Raw genomic sequence first — 19,963 nt, forward strand, 5'->3', positions numbered from 1 at the left:
CTTCTGTGACAATAAAAACATTGATGAGCTCTCCGGAATAAATCCATTTTTCAAACGGATCTGATAACTAACTATAGGCTGTTAACCATCACAGCTGTTTTCCACAGCAAAAAAAAAGCGTGTGCAGCATCAGGATTTGCTTTTTGCTTGAAGTGACAGTAGTGAGGGTCATTCAAATAATTTCAATTTAAATGTAGGCTATTATTTAATTTACTCCATTTTGGCGAGGCGAGTGGGTGCCTATTTTAAACCCTGTAGCAAGTGATGACGCTATAAACACTGTCTACGTGCTTAAGTTACTTACGCCCTCCTACTAGATCCTATATATGGCCACTTGGCCAGTGGGAATGCAAATGAAAAATCGGTTTGGGGGGGGTAGTTAGTAGAACTGATTTAGAAGTGGACTGTTCCTATAGTAACTACTTGGTCAGAAACAGCCTACTAATGTCTATGGGTGAGTTGCCCCAGTCTGGAAGCATCCTGATTTTACCCAACCCTACTTAGGCACTGGGTGGTGAATGGGAAATGCCTGCTCTGCCAGCAGATGTTGCTCACTGTGGGTCTTTTTGGCCTTCCTGTTTCTTGTGGACAGTGGAAGGATTCTTTGGAACAGCAGAGGCAGTTGGCGAGGCAACCTGAGATTGTCCATCTGACGGTGAGCGAGGTGCATAAGTGTTCTGGGGGGTGTGGCGCAAAGCTCTGTGGAGTGGCCTGTGATTGGATGAAAATATTGTATTTTTTTACTACACTTCTTAATGCTACACTACTTCTAAAGTTTTGATTCCATTAAATATCAACTTCTGACATTAGAAAGATTACAAAATGGCAATAGGCCTACCCTTCTGTTGCCCTGTACATGTTTCATTTAAATGTTTTACATGTTTTCATGTCCCTTGAAGTCCATTTTAACATTTACCCTCAGTTTTTAGATCTTAGTCTAATACTACTATATTTAAATTCACAAGTGTGATGTCTTCTCAAATTGTTGAATATAATTGTGTGTTCATGTAGCCTAGAAATCTAGACGCACCCTAGCGGCGGCAAATTAACTTGCTCAGCCTGTACGTCTAGTACCAAACATAGGGATTTCTGACGCCGTGGACGTCATCCAATCACAGCGCTCTATTTTGTTAGAGAGTCTTAAGGCGGGCTTAACAGGATAACGACAGTCCTGCGACAGTGAACAACAAGGAAGGTGGCTATGGCGAACGAAGAGCGGTTATTTGAATCAGCGTTGGCGTCAACTTTTGAGGAGTTGGACTTGAGCTTTTCTTTGAAAGTTGAGCAACACAATGCACTTAAGCAAAGTCCTTTTTAGGCAAGTCCCTCCACTCGGCGGCCATATACCAACGTTTTATGGGCACTCATCGGGCACAGTCTTTGGATCAAACTGCGCGTGCGCAAGGCTTCACGACACCAATTGACCTCTCCAGAATAAGTCCCGCCTCCGTAACTTCCGTATCCATCCAACTTCCGGGCGTGGATTGTCTATGGGGAATAACATGGCGTTTCGAAATATCATACCGGTAAAACATCTGTAGGTAGCGAAGTTGAAAAAGCTGGTGGGCAGATTGGCCTACACACTTCTGCCATATAGTTTCCACTGGATTTTTTGATTGTCGGTGCCGTTTAAGTAGTATACTATAGACTATACTACTCAAACGGCACCGAAAATCAAAAAATCCAGTGGAAACTAGATGGCAGAAGTGTGTAGGCCAATCTGCCCAGCAGCTTTTTCTACTTTGTCACCTACAGAGTTTGACAGGTACGATCTTTCAAAATGCCATGTTATTTCCCATAGACAATCCACGCCCGGAAGTTGGATGGATACGGAAGTTAGGAGGCGGGATATATTCTGGAGAGGTCTATCTTGCTCCAGCGGCGAGATCACAACACATGATTGGCACAATGTCTTCACAACACACCATATGATTGGCTCAATGTATTCACATCACACCACATGATTGGCTCAATGTATTCACATGTCGACGTTTTGCCGAGGAAAGGGTGGGATATGTGTAGACAACGGCCATATTGGCGTGACAAATTAGCCCCATGCATTTCTATGGAGTATTTTTTGAGTGCTGTGTCTCCACATTAGAAAGTCTCTGACTTAAGTCATTCCTTTCGAAGAAGGATGTATTTGCCGTTTTGCCGATATGGATATGGTCGTAGCGCTGGCCTATTGCATGCAGTTTGAAAGACAATTCTCTGCCCGCCCCTTGGATTAAGCGAGGTGAATGGTTCGATTCCAGACTATACATTTCAATGATATATATGGATTTCTATGGAACGTCACGAAAACATGCGTGCGCAACCAAGAGGCAGAAAGCACCACAGAACAGCATAGAGCAATGCAAAAGAGCAAAAGAATAAAATTAGTTTTTGTGCTGAAAACTGCACCAATTCGAAATCACGATGGCTAGAGAATGTTAAATATGTTCAATATCCCTAATGGAATGCATGTCTTCGCCAAAAATGACAAAATACTTAATACTTAACATACTTAAAATGTTATATTAATAATCCAAATGAACGTCAAACTTTGAAATATAGTCTGAAATGAGATGTTATTATCATTGAGACAACAGGGGTATACAAAAAAATCCGATTGTAGCTTACAGCAGCCGACTATTTAGGTTAAGTTTATAAGAGAACATCTCCTCTCATAGCAACACTACAACAAGTCTTGCTGATCCTAGCACACCAGCCGTCTTAAACGGACACGTAACTGTTAAAAACAGCACTCACTGATGCACTTATTCTTACTGTACTTATTCTTATGTTTTTCTTAAATTGTCCTAATATTGTTGAGAATCGCTCTAAAACTTAAACTGTTTACCATGTTGTTAGTCGCTTTGGTTAAAAATGCGTCAGCCAAATGTAATGTAATGTAATGTAATGTAATAACGTTGTGGACGGCCACCAAGCGTCTTCTGCCTCGCGGCTGCGCGCGCATCTAGTTTTGTTGGTAAACGGGAAACCCGTGTATAGGATGGCCCGCCAGGCTAGTGTTCATGTGGCTGGGAAGTGGGAAGGTTCCCATTTTGGAACTCCCTACTTGACAACAAATGGGCAACGTTATAATGTTCTTATCACCTTGAGTGTGTACTTGTACAGGCCTCTTAACATGTAAAATGTCCCAGCCAACAAAAACTTCACTTGACAACAAATGGGCAACGTTATAATGTTCTTATCACCTTAAGTGTGTACAAGCCTCTTAAGATGTTATCCCCTTGAGGTTATCTCCAATTTGATCAGACCGTTAAATGAATCTTTTTGTTATGCCAGAACATGGCCATAATTAAAGATGACACAAAGATGCCTGGATTACGTTCGAAGTTTAATGAATACACAGCGGTAGAAGTGTTGCTCAGATAGGCTACACCTCATCATGGATAGCCTCAGTGGGTAGTCCGATAATGGTGGGAAACTTTACCCGAACAAAACCTAAGCAGGCTAAACGACATGTTCAGACACTGTAGATCATTTAACGGGTAAAGTGAGACAGAACTGAGAATAAATTCACAAACTATTGTAAATTGTAGCCCTCGGCGTGGCATGTTTTGCAACTTCGGGCCTGTTAGCCTAAGGTTGGACAAATTGTTGCCATGGCACGACATAGGCTAGCTTACACGCCAAAGACCCCTTACAAAGGAGGACATTAAGAGTGAATGATGTAGATACGATTTGTCTTATGCTCTTGGGTGTATCATCATTGATTATATTTATGGACTATATTGGACCCAGGCCTTGTGAGTAGCCTAAATGGCGTGTCACCATTCATCCGCGGCCCGGTTTGAATCATCCTCCCCTGCGACTGCACAGTCCAACCGTTGGATTCCCGGAAGACCGACGGCAGTTTGGTTCAGCTTATCCAGAAAGGACAACAAAAGACGCTTGTTAAGGTGATCCGTAAGGGTCCTTTCTTCCTCTTTCATCTTGCTCTCGGCCAGGTCACACTGCAGTGCTGGCTCGTCGGGGGTCTCTGTTGACGAAACACCTGAAGCAACATGAGGCAAACCGTTCAAACATTCGCTGCCGTGGCAGTCTTGGTCATCGACTCCGTCCAGCGTCGATACTTCTTCCGGCTCCATTTGTATGTTATTTAAACTAGTTTGTAAAACAACGTTTTCTAGTTCTTTCAGTCTTTTGCTATGACCATTACATGCACTGGACCCTGACTGACTGCTAGCATTGTTCATCTGGAAGTCCTCACGGGAAGACTCCATATCGTTGCGGTATTTTCCTAGTTAGTGACGTCACGAAGTAAATAACTGGACGTAAAGTCACAAGTCCCTCTGTCTGTTTCTTTTACTGTCTGTACACATGAACATTGTATGGGCGGAACCTAACGTGATTTAGGTCATGTTATAACAATCAGCAAGAAATGCAGTATTTGAATCACTATTCTGACGTTAAGGCCTGCAAGGGCATTATTTTTGGGCTCAACCACTGATCGGCAATTCTCTTAAATACTACTACTACTACTACTACTACTACTAATAATAATAATAAACACTTTAGAGGATAGATAGACAGACAGACAGATGTATAACTTTAGATAGATAGTGAAATGTCAACAATGAATGTGAGTGGCTCTCTGTTATGGTGTTGCGTCATTAAAAATGGTCATTTGGCAAGAAAGGACCCAAACAAACTGCTGTCTGTTGCTGAACGGCTAACATTACATGCTATGCTACAACAGAGCCCAGGCTGGTAACGTTACCTTGGAGGAGGCTCATACCGGAGCGAAAACAGCTGAGGTAAGTGCATACAAAATATCTCTCTTTATGTCACTCTCGTGTAAGTGTATCCAGTATTTTCCTCACAGACAGACAACTCGTAAACCCACTAATCAGCATTTGTCAGAGTGAAATACGACGAGCTAACTAGCCAGTGGTGAGGCTAACGTTACATCTAGCTTCTATTCCATTGAGCATTTTCAAAGGCTAATGCATTGCTAGTTGGCCTGCGCCAAATAAGACTGGATATCATATACGTTCTGTACATTGTCTCTGAAGTTATCTGGGCTTAATAATAGATAGCTGGTTGATGTTCAGTCAATGATCAATAAACCTCTAGATACAGAATATCATACGCCTTTCAAGTAAAACAAGTATAAGTTATATTTTGATAACGCTATCAAAATGAAATCACATGTTTGCACTTGATAGCTAGCTAGCTAGTGCTACGATCACCAATGTCAGCAATGCATCTAGCCATTTGAAACTGTTCATGATTTTCAAAGCTAACGTTAGCTTGAGGATTGACATGCCACTGTGGTTTGTGTCGTATAGACTGCGTATGTCTCATTTGTTTCCTAACTAAAAGTAACGACTTGGTTCATGCCCATAAATGACCTAGCAAGAGAGACGGCGAACAGTTTTTAACATGAATTAACGATATCGGTGTTATGCTGACTCAGTCGTGGAACCGGTTGCATTGTAACCCCAAAGCAAAGGCGTGTGTTTGCGCTGAACACTTTTAAACGATTTATCTAACTCGTGTCGTCATGTCTACATAGAATTTACAGTGACTAAACGTTTGGAAACAAGCTAGCAGTCTGGTTTCAGAAATGCTGTGCCAGCGTCATTTTTTATCTGATGCCTTGCTTGCCTATATGCCACTGAAGAAACAATTGGCCTGTGACACGCCGTTAATGTTTTTGCATTCCAACTGTCAAACCAAATTTTAGGTATATGGTCAAAAGCGTCACATGCAGACGCAGTATACAGTAAGTCACAGACTGAGCTGGAATAACTTCAATTTAAAGGCTGGTTATGCCATTTACGTTTTCCTATACAGATAGCCCTAAATATAACATTTTTGAAGCAAACCCTGATGTAATGTAACACCAGGGAATAATATATTTTATTTTGTCCCTGCTCTGTCAGTCTGGAGTCATGGAGATAGCAAAAACGATATGTTTCACCTTTAACACCTTATTTGGGACATTTTTTTGTGTTAAACTACTCTATGTGTGATTGTGTCAGTGGATAGGAGTGATAGAATGCCTTTAAGTATAATTGAGAGTAAGTCCCTTAACATAAGAGAACTGATTAGAGTTGGTGTGTGTAGATGCTCATTTAATAGAGAAACCGATGGATCATGTATGTTGTGTTTCAGTCTTTTCCAGCACTGGAGTATTCTCGGGGATGCCGAAGAAGTTCCAGGGTGAGAACTCCAAGTCGGCCACTGCGCGGGCCCGAAAAGCAGAGGCCAAGGCCGTTGCAGATGCGCGCAAGCAGAAGGAGCTTGAGGATGCACTATGGGAAGATAATGACAAACATGTGATGAGGAAAGAACAGCGTAAGGTAAAGCCAGTGCCCTCACAGTGATTGCACACAGCATCACATCCAGGGTTTCCGTTGTCCGGTAATTACCGGACATTGGCCGGAAAAAAAATGAAATGTCCGACAATTAAATCTCTCCGGTCAAATTGTCCGATTGAAATTGGCTAATAATCCCGTCCCCTAACGCAATCTGAATTTGAGAATAAGCCTTAATATGTAAGCCTATATTATACGTCCTCTGGCTATGTTTTTAAATGAACAGGCTCGTTTGAAAAGTAAGCTATTAAACAACACGCAACAAGCCTATGCTGCATTTCAAATAGGAAGTGCACGCTTAAAACGTCCATGTTAAACAACGAACAAATGAGTGAGGCGGTTCAAACATGGCCAGGCCCAGGCAGACTAGCCTTAAAAGTTTTTTCAGAGGCCAGACGCGATGGATGATGATAAATTGGTAACGTCTAAAGCCTCAGATGTCCGGTCAACTCCACCACCACCAGATAAAAAGCAGAAGTGTCTGGCGTATCTGTCGGAATCAGTGACATTGGAAGTGGAGTTGCGGGGGGTGCAGCCGCTCCAAGACACTGTCATTTTCCGTGTACACTGGACATGCAAAGTGTTCTTTACCCAAAGCATACAGTAGGCCTATGCGTTCTCTGTCTATGACCCGCAGGGTTAGGGCCTCCTCGACGAGGCGATTACTGGTCCGCGGATAATTTCTGGCACAATTAAACGGTATCATTGAACCGTGGCCGAAAGAAAAAGAAACTAAACATTTCCCAGAATAGGAAACATGTCTTAATTTATTGTTATCAAATAAAGAGGCATAACATTAGGGGGTGTGAGCGCTCATTCTTGTGTGTGCGCATCTGTGTAAGTTAAACAGTCACCACTGGAGACAACGTGGGCAGCAGCAACAAACAACGTAGCCTTTTTAAAACAACGAACGAAGCGGACTCATAGATAGATAGATAGATAGATAGATAGATACTTTATTGATCCCAGGGGAAATTCAAGGTCTCAGCAGCATACAGACAACACAAACACATTCTTTAACAGCAGAAAGAGTAATTAAAGTATATAATATAAAAACACAACTAAGCAATAAGGACAGTAGAAGATAAAGAATATGCTAAATATACTAAAATACAAATTATACTAACTAACACTTAATCTAAATCAATTCTAAAAACAGTATCCACATAGTTGTGATTAATCAATCAGAGGCGCTTGCAATTCTTACTATTCTCTGTGCATAGTAAGGTAAGGTAAGGTGCTCTGTGTGAATGAGTGTCATGGTGATAGTGCAATGGTGATAGTGGTCATGGTGATAGTGCAAATGAGTAAGTCTAACAGTGCAACAATGCAGAAATAAAGTAAAGTAAAGTCTATATATCTATATATTTAACTATTTTAAGAAAAGGTATAAGTGTGGCCACAGTTCGGCTGTGGCATGGAGGGAGGGGTTATGCATATAACCCCTAATGTGCTAATATAGCACGCAAACAGTGAGGCAGAAAGACAGTGGTAAAAGTGTCTAGTGGACAGACAGTATCCAAACATGGAGGGGGTGAAGAGGCAGACAGACTATGCAGAGAAGTCTATCTCTCCTCTTCCCTTAAAGGAGAATTCCGGTGTGATATTGACCTCAAGTGTGTTGTGCGTTTGCAGCCATCTTGAATTTAGTCACGATAAGTCGAGCGACGAGTAAGAATGAACAGGTATGATAAGGGATCAGATTCCAAAAAGAATTCAGTGGAAATGCATGGATTCTAGTTGCTGCTACTGGAAGAAACTGGAATCCATGCATTTCCACTGAATTCTTTTTGGAATCTGATCCCTTATCATACCTGTTCATTCTTACTCGTCGCTCGACTTATCGTGACTAAATTCAAGATGGCTGCAAACGCTAAACTTCGTGAAGATACTGTCTGTATAAATCGTCTTGTAAGTAAACTACCAGTGCTTTTTCAAAGTTCTCAATGTCTCGTTTTAAATGTCAGGGCCTTCGGTAGTATACCAATGAAGTGTGGAGATACATTGAGCCTCGTAAATGGTGTAAAACAGTGATTTATTTGCACGGCTAGCCCGATGCCGAAGCACCACCATTGAACAAGCTGTTGGTAGCATCGGCTAACTAGCACCAGATTTTGGAGTGCAGGGGACAAGCCGAGATGGGCTATGAGACATACGTTCACACTCGGTATCATGTTTCAACACACTTTAGGTCAATATCACACCGGAATTCTCCTTTAAGTGAAGCATTGAACAGTTCAATGGCCCTGGGGACAAATGACTTTCTCAGTCTGTCTGTTGTGCAAGGCAGTGAGCGAAGTCTCCAGCTGATCAGGCTCTTCTGCTTAACAATAGTGCTGTGGAGTGGGTGACACTCATTGTCCAAGATGTTGATCAGTTTGTTCAGGGTCCTTTTGTCAGATAGTGAAGAGATGCACTCTAGTTCAGCTCCCACTACAGAGCCCGCTTTCCTTACCAGCCTGTCAATTGGCCCTGCATCCTTCTTCCTTGTGCTTCCTCCCCAACATACTACTGCATAGAAGAGGACGCTGGCAACAACAGACTGGTAGAACATCCTGAGGAGCTTGCTGCACACATTGAAGGACCACAGCCTCCTCAGGAAGTACAGCCTGCTCTGCCCTTTCTTGTAGAGTGCATCAGTGTTGGCTGACCAGTCCAGTTTATTGTCCAGGTGGAGACCCAGATACTTGTAGGTGCTAACCACCTCCACATTGACCCCATCAATGTTGACTGGTAGCAGAGTGGGCTTAGACCTGCGGAAATCCACCACAATCTCCTTGGTCTTTGAAGTGTTGAGTTGAAAATGGTTGAGTTTGCACCATTGCACAAAGTCCTCCACCAGGCTCCTGTACTCCTCCTCCTGCCCGTTCCTGATACACCCAACAATTGCAGTATCATCAGAAAACTTCTGCATGTGGTATGACTCAGTGTTGTAGCAGAAGTCAGATGTGTACAGGGTGAACAGGACTGGAGAGAGCACAGTTCCCTGTGGCGCTCCGGTGCTGCTGATCACAGTGTTAGAGAGACAGTTCTTCAGTCTTGCTGTCCATGAAAAGATACTGGCTAGATCTTGTTAGGCATGTTTAAGTTAGGCTAATGAACATGTTGCATTCTATACAGCCTGATTATGTCATTCTTTAAGCTACATGGCTTGTATCCAGTTTTCCTCAATTTGACTAATTAAGAAGGGATAATAGGATATTTGACCAGCATATCATCAAAATGTCCGGAAAACGAAACCATTTTTTTCTAGCGGAAACTCTAATCACATCATTCAAAATGTTTGTCCCTTCCACAGGGCCAGTACTGTGTACGAACACAGGAGTTTCTGACTGCACACACTGAACTTACAGCTAGAGAACAATTAGGTGCAATTTGATGAATTCAACAAGAATGTATTGTATTAGAATCAAAGGTTGCACCTTTAAAGGGAGTGGTTGGGCCATTTTTAACAGTGAAAAGTGCAGCTCCTTTACTGACTTATATTATAAATGCTGTAGATTGTTATAGAGCCTTTATGATAAATTTGCTCTGCCACACCAACTAGTGAAGAAAATGGGCCTGTATCCAAATGAAGGTAAAGCAAATCCAAGAAACACTTGCAATGACCAAAGGCAAGACTATTTCATGACCATCTAACTAGCCCATACCTCTCATTCAGTCACCCCTCCCTCTCCACTTTGAGCAAGTTCAGAGGGCTTCTGTTGTGTATCGTAGGTAAGCATTATCATAACATTATATCCAGTCCAATGATGCTCACCTTTTCAGACTCACAGGCAAATGAGTAGTTTTGTTTCCACTCTCCTAAATGAACAACAAAAAAACTAAGTAAACAAACAAATAAAATAGTGTCGGCATCAGTTAACGGCTAAATTATTATTTTGTACATCTTATCTGTATCGGCCGAGAATTTCGCAGTGTATCCCTAAAAATGAATAATGCACATTTATTTTGAAGGGAGACTTTTGGCTGTTTGCTCATTACAAAAGCCAAGTTAGCTTCTAGGCCTTTTGTCAGTGTTGCTATATGAACAGATAAAGGAAGTAAGAGATTTGTATAAAATTATGTTGGAGCCCCTGAAGAAAATGGTCCAACAAATACACCTCAGAATATCATTTTGAAAAAAAAAGAAGTAATTTCTAAATCTCAAATAAACGCAACAATTTGACACTTGGATTGTTTTTATTTATATAAATCACCCACAGTTGGCACAATATAACACTGGCTGGCAAACCTGATGTAAGGCAATTCATGTGAAAGCATCTTAGATGAAATATCCTGTGAGCTGATGTGATGTGAAGTGAAAATTTCCTATCCACACAAGGCGTGATGATACTTTTCCTTCAATGAACAATAGGAAAGCAACAGCAGTACAAAACACTCTTATGGTTCACACTATTATGATCGCTGCGCAGCGAAGGTATCTTTGGCTGACATGAGTGAAGAGTCATGAAGAGTAGGATCATTATGACACCTTCTGAATGCATGCCGAGTTTCGTGGAATTCCGTTCATGGTGGGCCATACAATAAATTAATATACTCTTTTTTACAAAAAGTCAGGGATATTCGACTTTCGGGGGAAACTTCAGGATGAACCTAAAATCCACTATATTAGTGATTGTACACCAAGTGGCCTGTAGATAGCCGGACACAGTTTTCTGTGAATATCTCTATAAGCGCAGGATTTATTTTTTTAGTGCTCTGCGCTACATCTAGTTAAACTTGGCCATTGATCCACAGTTCACATGCATGCTGACCTGTAGGTGATGGTCCATGTGTTACACCACTAGTTCTGGCCACATGATGGCAGCATAGTTCAGTGTTGGGGACCAGCAGATGCTGATAGTAGTCACTCCAGAGCCAAAGAGGCAGATGATCAACAGCAGATCTTGAAACATCAGAACAGGCAGATCTGTGGATCCTTGTTTTTTCCCTTGTGGATTTTTGTTTGTTTGGATGGTCTTTTCAGGATTTGTTTCAAAAGTATGTGATGCTGTAACTCTATGGTTATTTATAAACGCTGTAGAGCATCCATATCGTTAAAAGTACACTGAATATTTGGAATTACTAGAGTACTAGAGGCAAAACGTAACAAAATCCTATATTAAACTAAAGGGGCAAATGATTTGGGGTATTTGTGTAACTAACTGTAGGAATTTAGATATTTGAGGAACTTTAATATTACTATCACAGTATTGTGGGATGATTAGTGGTCACAGAGTAGGTAACATTTTGTGGGCCTGTGCTATCGGGCCATGGTTATGTTGATCTCTGAATATTGGGAGTTATTACTGAGGCAAAGCCAACATACAGCTTACGGTAGTAGAAAAACAGTGTGGTTCACTGGCCTCTCCTTTGAAGTTCTAGATGTTCCTGTCACCCAAGGGCTATTCTATATTGCATCACTGGCAGTTACCTCTTGTAGGGGTGTGAATCTCTCATGTAAAAGACGATACGATTCACATCTAGATACATGGGCACGATTCGATACAAGAAAAGATACATGTTCATAAAAAACGATTCAGTACGATTCGATGCAATGCGATTCGATGCAGTTCGATGCAGTTGAAGAATGGAAAGCATTCTGAAAGATTTTTTATAATTTGCTTAAGTGTTTAATTTCGCGCTAGATTTTGACAAACAAAAGTGTCAAAACTGTCAAACACCGACAGAGTGCGAGTTGTCACGTGCTTAAGTTGCAGTAGATGTATGGGTAATGAAGTCCTTTGACTACTTTGGGCAATGAGTGTAGCTCAAAACGAACTTCATTACCCACAAATCCGTGCCACGTGTAGTTTCAAAACAGGAAGTGAGATGAACACGCTGCTTGCAACGTAAATCAGAGTCTGAGCGAGCAGATAAGGATATGAACCGATTTGTAACAAGTAAATCGATATAACGACCGGTTCATTTCAGTTTTATTCCGATACGGGGCTTCACATATCGATGTAGCCGTATCTTACACGTTAAAAACGGATACCGATATGTATCGGTTAATCTTTACACCCCTAACCTCTTGTGTTTGTCCCTGTTTGCGACACGGTACCCTTCTCTATTCTCAACCCATGCTCTTTGACACTGATCAAAGTGGGCATGCCACGTCTGCCAACTCTTTCCTCGAGAGCAGGCCTGGGACTGTGCCAAGGTGAGCCGCTCTGAACTTTTTGTCCGACTGGTACTACGGATCACAGGACACTTTGACTTCTGCGCTGGGGGTGGGGTGGGGGGGGAATTGCACAGCTGTCGCACCCCAGTGGCCAATCCCAACCCTCCCACCGGCTCCTGCACGGTCATCACAACTGCCATCCAAGTCATTTTTCCCCCATTTTCCTCTAGTGTCTCAGGAGGCTCCTCTTATATTCTAATCAACTCGGGATCCCAGGGAGGACCATTCATCTAGAACTTAATGGGTCGATGGTAGGAGGGTGTGAGGTTACACAGGAAATTAAGCTCCATCAAGGCTAAAAAGGGAATAAGGAGAAGGAAGGAAATAAAGGAAATAAAGAAAGAATGGAGGAATCAGGAGAAGCCGAAAGAGAAGGAGAAGAAGCCTCTCTGTCATAATGAGAACGGGAAGGTGATCTGAACCTGACAGTCACACGTTGTGATTGATGACCCCTGGAGACTGGCCTGCTAGCTGATCCTGCCACCGCGATGTGCAGAGTGGACTCTCATGAGAGGTCGAGCAGTGGGCTGTTGGCACTTTTTATCTTGGAGGTGCGCATCTTCCCTTCTCCCGCTCAAGTCTCCCCTCACCCTTCTCTCCTTCACCTGCACATTTCTCATCCCTACCTCTCTGTCCTCCTTTATGCATCTCTCTCTACTCTCACACTCTTATTTACATTCCATTTCTTTCCGTTGATCCGTCTGATCTCCCTCCTAAATGCTACTGATGTACTACTACTATATACTACTCTGTTGGTCTTGTTCCTCCCTCTATCCGTTCTACCCTCCTCTTTCACCCACAACCACAGTGGCCCTCTCACCCACTCCTTTCTCTCTCCTTGCCCTCCTTGCCCCCGGTGTCCCAATTGCCTTTGCTCCTCACCCCCATCGCACTCGCTTTCCCTATCCGCTTTCCTGCCGTCCCTCCCCTCTCTGGGCTCCCATGCTCTCCTCCGCATGCATAATTCAGTCGGTGCGGTCCTCGCGCGGGCACCCGGGGTGAAACGGCAGCACCGCAGGCCGGCAGGTCCTCGGGCCTGGCCACTTCCCTAAGTGGCTGTGGTTAAAATGCTAAATCACACCCTGTTCCCGGGCCTCTTGTTACAGCGCCGCCGACACTTGACACCAGGCCGGCTTATCGGAGCCACGGCTCGCTTGAGCGAGTGAAGGACGAGGAGGAGGGTGCATTGTGGCTTTTGCGTGCGCTACTACTCTTTTAATTACATTGCCATATATCATTGGCCCACATGTGAGCCTGGTAACCTGAACCTCTCTCACACTCTCGAGTTAGTACAGACATCTCTCTCTGACCTGATTCTTTTCTCCCTCCCACCCCATCCTGGTCCTTCTTTTATTTTGCTGCTGTCTGTTGCAGTGATTCTCCTGGATGCCTGTGCTCACCGCCTGCCATGTAAAAATATCATTCTGTCTGGAGGGACAAGCACGAGCAGACTGATTGTCTGTCTAGACCTGCACCCATCAGGTGGGGACTAGAAGGTTTAGAAGTGGGGATGGGGTGTGTGTGTGCGGAGAGTCGTCTAAAGTGTCTCCTCGATTCTGTTGACCTGGATTTCAATTCTCAGTGCAGGCACTCTGGTGTAATCCCCTTGCTTGCTTGGCTCTGCAGGTGATATTGACCATGATGTCTTTAAAAACAGGACCAGATTTCTATTCTAACTGGTCAATCTGTCGTCCCTAATATACAGTATAGCCAATGGACCAAATGTGTCAGTCTTGATGTACACCGTGCCAGTGCTAGTTCCATGCATAGACCTATGTGACAGTCTCACACATTTTGTGTATGTAGGGTTTTCGTCAGAAATATGAAACACATTGTGTGCACAAGGTACTGCCATTCTCCTCACAAATCAGGAACATGAGTCAAAACATACTTAATGTCCACTCATATTATTCTTGGATGATATGAATTGCACACCTTAAATTAAATCTTCCAAGTAGACCTCTGCATGTATGGCACACCTATGGAGGAACTTGAAATTAATTTGCCGCGCATCCTACAGGTTTATTAGGGGAGCCATCTGCCATGTGGGTCAAATCTGTCATGAACTAATATGCTAAATCAATCAAATGATAAGTGAAAATATTGATTATGTATTCGTTTTGAGGTTGTGCACCTTTCCGTTTCACCATTTGTGGCATACCATCTTTTTTCTGTTTTCTCTAAGAATTTGGGTATTGATTAAACTTATCCTCCTCAATTGGGGCCTTGGTGGATGCACTATATTCAGTGGAAAGGCAAGAAGGGCAATGTTGTGGAGACGTAGTTATAAGAATGAAGTATATTCTCGCTGTCTCCTTGTCCTCTTAGACACAGTCTAAATGTCTGCCCCTCATGCGTGCAGCCATTTGCTGAGTAAGTTCTCATGCACTCCTGTGATTGTGGTTTGCTTGCAGGAGGACAAGGAGAAGAAACGCCTGGAGGCCCTGGAGAGGAAGAAGGAGAACCAGAGGCTTCTGGACGAGGAGGATGCCAGGGTGAAGGGCAAGGCCAGGGAGGCGGCTGCAGCGGCCGCAGCCGCAGCAGCGACCAAGGTGACCCGAGCTCAGATCGAGGAGACGCTGCGCAAGGAGCAAGAGCCGAAGCCAGCAGAGGTCAAGGAGAAAGGTGAGGGGATTTTACTCTCTCTTGCACACCTATGTCGTTATTTAGAATCTACTACTTTGCTTGTTAACCTTATCTTTTTACTGGATTTCTTTACTTGCTCTATTTCTTTCTCTTTGTTCTTTTCTGACATTTCTTTTCTGACATTCCTTTTCTGACATTCCTCTGTTACATTTTGTAATTCCTGCTGAAAAAAAAACAGCTAGAAACCAGATTATGCTGGTAGCTGGTTTTAGCTGGTCTCTGCTGGTTTTCCTCCAGCTCTTGCTGGTGTAGCTGGTTGAGCCACCAGGTGGACATGCTGGTGTGACCATATGAGGAAGCTGGTCATGCTGGTGTGACCAGCTTGTCATGTGGGATACAGCTGGTGTAAGATGGTCATGCTGGTGACCAACCTACCAAGCTTGACATTGTTGCCATGTAACACATGCTGGTTTGCTAGAATGAACAACATAAGCTGGCATGACCAGTTAAACCAGCAACACAAGCTAAAATGACCAGCTTGAGTTGTAACGACAAGCAAAACCAACTGAATTACCATCATAAGCTGGGTAAACCAGCTGAAGGTATGTTTTTGCATGAGTTTTGCTGGTCAACCATCAGGATGGTCAAACAAGCTGGTCAGCTGTTTTTTTCAGCAGTGATGTCTCTTTCTGTGTCTTGTGAAATTTACAGTTTTTTTCACGTAACTGTTGAATTTGCTGTCCTTAAATTTGCTAAATATTTGCTTTTAGTGATTGTAAGTTGATTGATAATGATTTGAAGACCTTTGTAAGTAAACATTCATCTAATGATTGGATCTTGTTTTATCGAAGTGTATCCGGTAGGAAAATGACTTCTGAATGTTGCTGAATCAAGCAATTTTATTCAAGGACCTCCCTCAAGCCATTCATCCATCAGGCACCTTTTAATCCAACCTCTTTCCTCCTCCCCACAGAGAAGAGTCACCTTGAGACGCCCTTGGAGGAGAATATAAACCGGATCATCCCGGAAGAGGGGTCCGTTGAGGCCAGAACCATCGAGGATGCTATCGCAGTGCTCAGGTATGTGGCTTGGACCTTGTGGAGTTGTTTGTGTATGATGACTAGTCAGGGTAATTTTGCCCACAAAAGGAGAGGGTTTTGATGAGACTCTCCCATTTTAAAAGTATGCAGCATGGCGAGCTTAGTAGACATATGCAGAGTATGATGTTTTATGTTTTATTTTATTAATATTTTTAGTTAGTGACCATGAAGCCCATGACCCTGTGATGTAAATGCACTTCAATTTCATAAACTTTTCCTTCAAAGATGGAAGGTGAGCAGGTGAGGTCAGTAGAAACATTTTGAAAACGTAACCATTTATATTCTATTTCTGTAGCACGAAGGAAGAGTCAGACAGGCACCCTGAGCGGAGGATGAAGGCTGCTTTCGCTGCCTATGAAGAGGTGAACATGCCACGCTTGAAGAAAGAGAATCCCAACATGCGTCTGTCGCAGCTCAAACAGCTGCTCAAGAAAGAGTGGACCAAGTCCCCCGAGAACCCTCTAAACCAGCGCTTCACTTCTTACAACACCAAGTGAACAGGCAACCGATCGGCCAACCAATCAGGAAACAGTGGCAACAATGATGACTTAACAAGAACTGTTTAACAACTATGCACACAACACCCCAAAATGAAATCATCCCAATTGACTGTATTATTAAATTCCCATAGATTTCTAAAACAGGTTGCATGTTCACTGACGGTTCATCTCAATATAAGTAAACTGATCACACACATCTCTGCCGCATCTACCCAATAATAATTCGGTTAGCAAGTGCCATTTAAACGCATACTCTCTCTCTCTCTCTCTCTCTCTATCCCTCTCTCTCTTTCTCTCCCAGCATTGGCATATATTCTGTATAATTATATATAATAGATGCCAAAATTACATTTGACTTATTAAGGTCCTATTGCAGTCCAATGGCGCTACAGAGAAACATGACTGAGAGAGAAAGGGAGTAAAGTATAGTTGAAGAAGTGCATACATTCTTACATAACACGGAGTATATTCTGTATATCTTGGATCTCTTCACCAAACCCTCCATTTGGCCTATTGAGAAAACACTGACTGTGGATCATCACTTATCTCCATATCACTTGTTCTACTTCACACAAGGCTACGGATGTGCTGCTGCCTAACAACCACGATCCTGGAAGAAGCCCATCATGGTTATGAAACCCCCCCAACACACACACACACACGCCGCAAGCGATAGTAGGTCTTTTCTCCGCAGGTCCTTTTGCACATGATGTGGGACTCCCCATTTTGCCCATAACATCCACCCTGCAGTATTTGTCAGTCATGGGGGACTCGTCAATATTGCAGAGGTTTGTGTAACACTTGCGTTGCATTTGTCCACTTGGGACACACGAAAAAGAAAGGAAGGGGGAAAAGACATGAAAGGAAATTGATGACCTTTTTCCATCTCGTTGGGTTGATATGGGGGAGAGTTTCCATTCAGCGAGCTTTACAAGCCTGTGGTCGGCAGGTCTGCCATATGCTGGCGTTAGTCGTGCGCACCACCTGGCGAGATCCATTTGTCGGGGCATCTGGAGAGCGGCGCTGCTGCCAACACTGCACAAGCTCCCCCTCATCCGCCATGTGCATCACTCGCTTTAGGTGCTCCTTTCTCGCCTCAGCCAATCCGCAAATAGAAATAATAAAAAGCAGCAACTGTACTAAGAAGATGGTGAAATTAGTGATAAAGGTAAAACCCAAGCGCTTATTATGTACAGGATTTTTATTATTATTATTATTATTATTATTATTATTATTATTATATTATTTTAAATGGTAAATTTTATTTGGGAATTGATTTGATTTTGCTCTTAAAAAATGGTGTGAGGTCAATAGCTAACTGGCCTCAACATGGCACTTGTATTAGATGAGTTCTTAGGACGCCGAGATGGGTGGAAAGGAGTAGAGCAGGAGGCGGTGAGTAAAACACATCCCACCTTGTCACGCCACCCCCCCCCCCACCCCCCACCAACCCCCACACACACACACTACTCTACCACCACTCACGGTCATCTTTTTTTAATTAAGCGGCCAAATCAATAATGTCCTTCAGTTGGTGCTCAAATGGATGGCGTCCCCTTTGAGGAATGGATAGCCCGTGGATAGAGATCAATGCTATCGTGACGGGACACCTCCTCCCTCCCCACCTGTTCACCCTTGCTGTGGGACCGTACCACTACTTCTCCAGCTCCAAACATCATCCGCAAAACAGGAAAACAAGGGCATTTTCATCTCACCCCCCCCAAATCCACGAAGAAAAAACAACATTTTTCTTTCTGTCTTCCTTGCTGGAACGTGTGTTGATGGTGCAAGTCATTTTTTTTTCTTTTCTTTCTCTTCTTTTTAATGGAAGGAGCTTGGAGGATTTGCATGAGGTCCTGGCATGTAAATGCTTCATTCTTACCCCCTGATCACTGTCAGTGTCTATTAGTTGGAGATGCCTTCACACTGGCTGAAGCACATCCATAAAACAGGAATAAGGAATATTCAATGTGATGTTTTAAGTTCAGGAAATGCCTTAATTTATTTACTATACATGGATTTAATCCATGGACTCACACAAAACATGTTGGTGGAGTACAACACTCATTGAGTTTGGTGATTTCTAGTTAACAAATTCTGCATCCGTAATGAAGCTGACTCGGACGCTTTAAATGACAAGTGTGGAGAGTGGACTACTACCTGCTCCTTTATATTGACTGCATCTCATGGAAGCACCAATAAAGTTGATAAAGGTATCTCATCTCATTCAGCACAGTTCTGTCTCTATTGTATTAGTTGAGTGTGTTGTATTGGTTGATTGTGTTATGTATGCACTGCAGTGAGTTTCTCACCTCACACACTACATGCCGTAAAAATATCACGTGTCGTGTTCACACAGAACAAATAGTTGATCAGGTTGACCTGGCTCATGGGGTAGGCATGACTCAAACATCTTTAATGTGATGGATCAGGTATCACTTGGATGATTGGTTAAAGGTTATTTGTGTGTCATTTGGAAACCTTTATTAAAAGTGTTTACCTTGATTTAACTAGGTTTGTTCACTAATATTTTTTTTAAGGTTAGATTCAACTTTATTGTCATTGTGCAGAGTAAAAGTACAAAGACAACAAAATGCAAAGTGCAAAAAAGCAGAAAAGTGCAATGTGATATACAAAGTATAGACAGGTGGCGCAAAGACAGGACGCTAAATATAGTGCAATGTAGAGAGTAGTATACAGTTGGTTTACAGAAGGTGGTTTAGAGGAATATAAATGAAATATAAATATGTGCAGTGTATTAGCAGTTATTATTAGCAGTTATTTGTATGAACTGAACGGACTTCCTCAATATAAGGATTTAAACTGGTGTATCATGACTTCCATGGATTTAACTGTGCTATCTATATCTCATTGTCACATGAGAAAGGAGAGGATTGAAAATATTGCTAAAAATAGCTTTTTTGAAAGATAGACTGTTCAGCTTGCCTGACTCAACAAGGAGGTGCATACAAAGAGACATGTAAGTGAATTGCTGTGATGTGTGTAGGCCCACCTAATGACATGCTTGAAGTTATTCCGGTGAGGGTGTGCTTTGATAAATGATAAGCTTATGTAGCAATTGACAGGCTATTGTAGATCTGCATGGCTTGGTAACAATGTGTACAGGTTTGAAAGGGATGGCCCCAACTGATAGCTGTTATGAGCATTTCAGTTCTCTGAGGAATATGTGTTGATTTCCCCCCAAATTCTTTTGCCCCCAGCAAAGAGGCAAAAAATATCACACTTTGTGTCAGCCATGCAAGAGTGTGAAATGCAGAA

At 42.7% G+C, this 19,963-nt stretch overlaps 1 protein-coding gene across 1 annotated transcript; it reads left to right on the forward strand.

Moving 5' to 3' along the window:
- The first annotated feature begins 4,522 nt into the window (after positions 1–4,522).
- On the forward strand, positions 4,523–19,194 carry ccdc124 (coiled-coil domain containing 124). Its single transcript, XM_076278395.1, has 5 exons — positions 4,523–4,766; positions 6,130–6,317; positions 14,913–15,123; positions 16,058–16,163; positions 16,480–19,194. Exons 2-5 carry the CDS (start codon positions 6,159–6,161, stop codon positions 16,679–16,681), a joined length of 678 nt encoding a protein of 225 aa, XP_076134510.1. The 5' UTR covers positions 4,523–4,766; positions 6,130–6,158; the 3' UTR covers positions 16,682–19,194.
- Positions 19,195–19,963: the final 769 nt, after the last annotated feature.

Source organism: Alosa pseudoharengus, unplaced genomic scaffold (genome assembly GCF_046254945.1).
Source record: "Alosa pseudoharengus isolate Yale_2024_CS ecotype anadromous, Long Island Sound unplaced genomic scaffold, YU_APseudo_1.1 YU_APseudo_1.1_scf_11, whole genome shotgun sequence".
NCBI classification, from domain to species: domain Eukaryota; kingdom Metazoa; phylum Chordata; class Actinopteri; order Clupeiformes; family Clupeidae; genus Alosa; species Alosa pseudoharengus.

Excerpts from the sequence above, each read along its gene's own strand:
- ccdc124 (XM_076278395.1), top strand. The coding sequence starts at position 6,159 with ATGCCGAAGAAGTTCCAGGGTGAGAACTCCAAGTCGGCCACTGCGCGG. Across the intron at positions 6,318-14,912 it reads TGAGGAAAGAACAGCGTAAG|GAGGACAAGGAGAAGAAACG; the intron begins GTAAAGCCAGTG and ends GTTTGCTTGCAG. Across the intron at positions 15,124-16,057 it reads AGCAGAGGTCAAGGAGAAAG|AGAAGAGTCACCTTGAGACG; the intron begins GTGAGGGGATTT and ends TCCTCCCCACAG.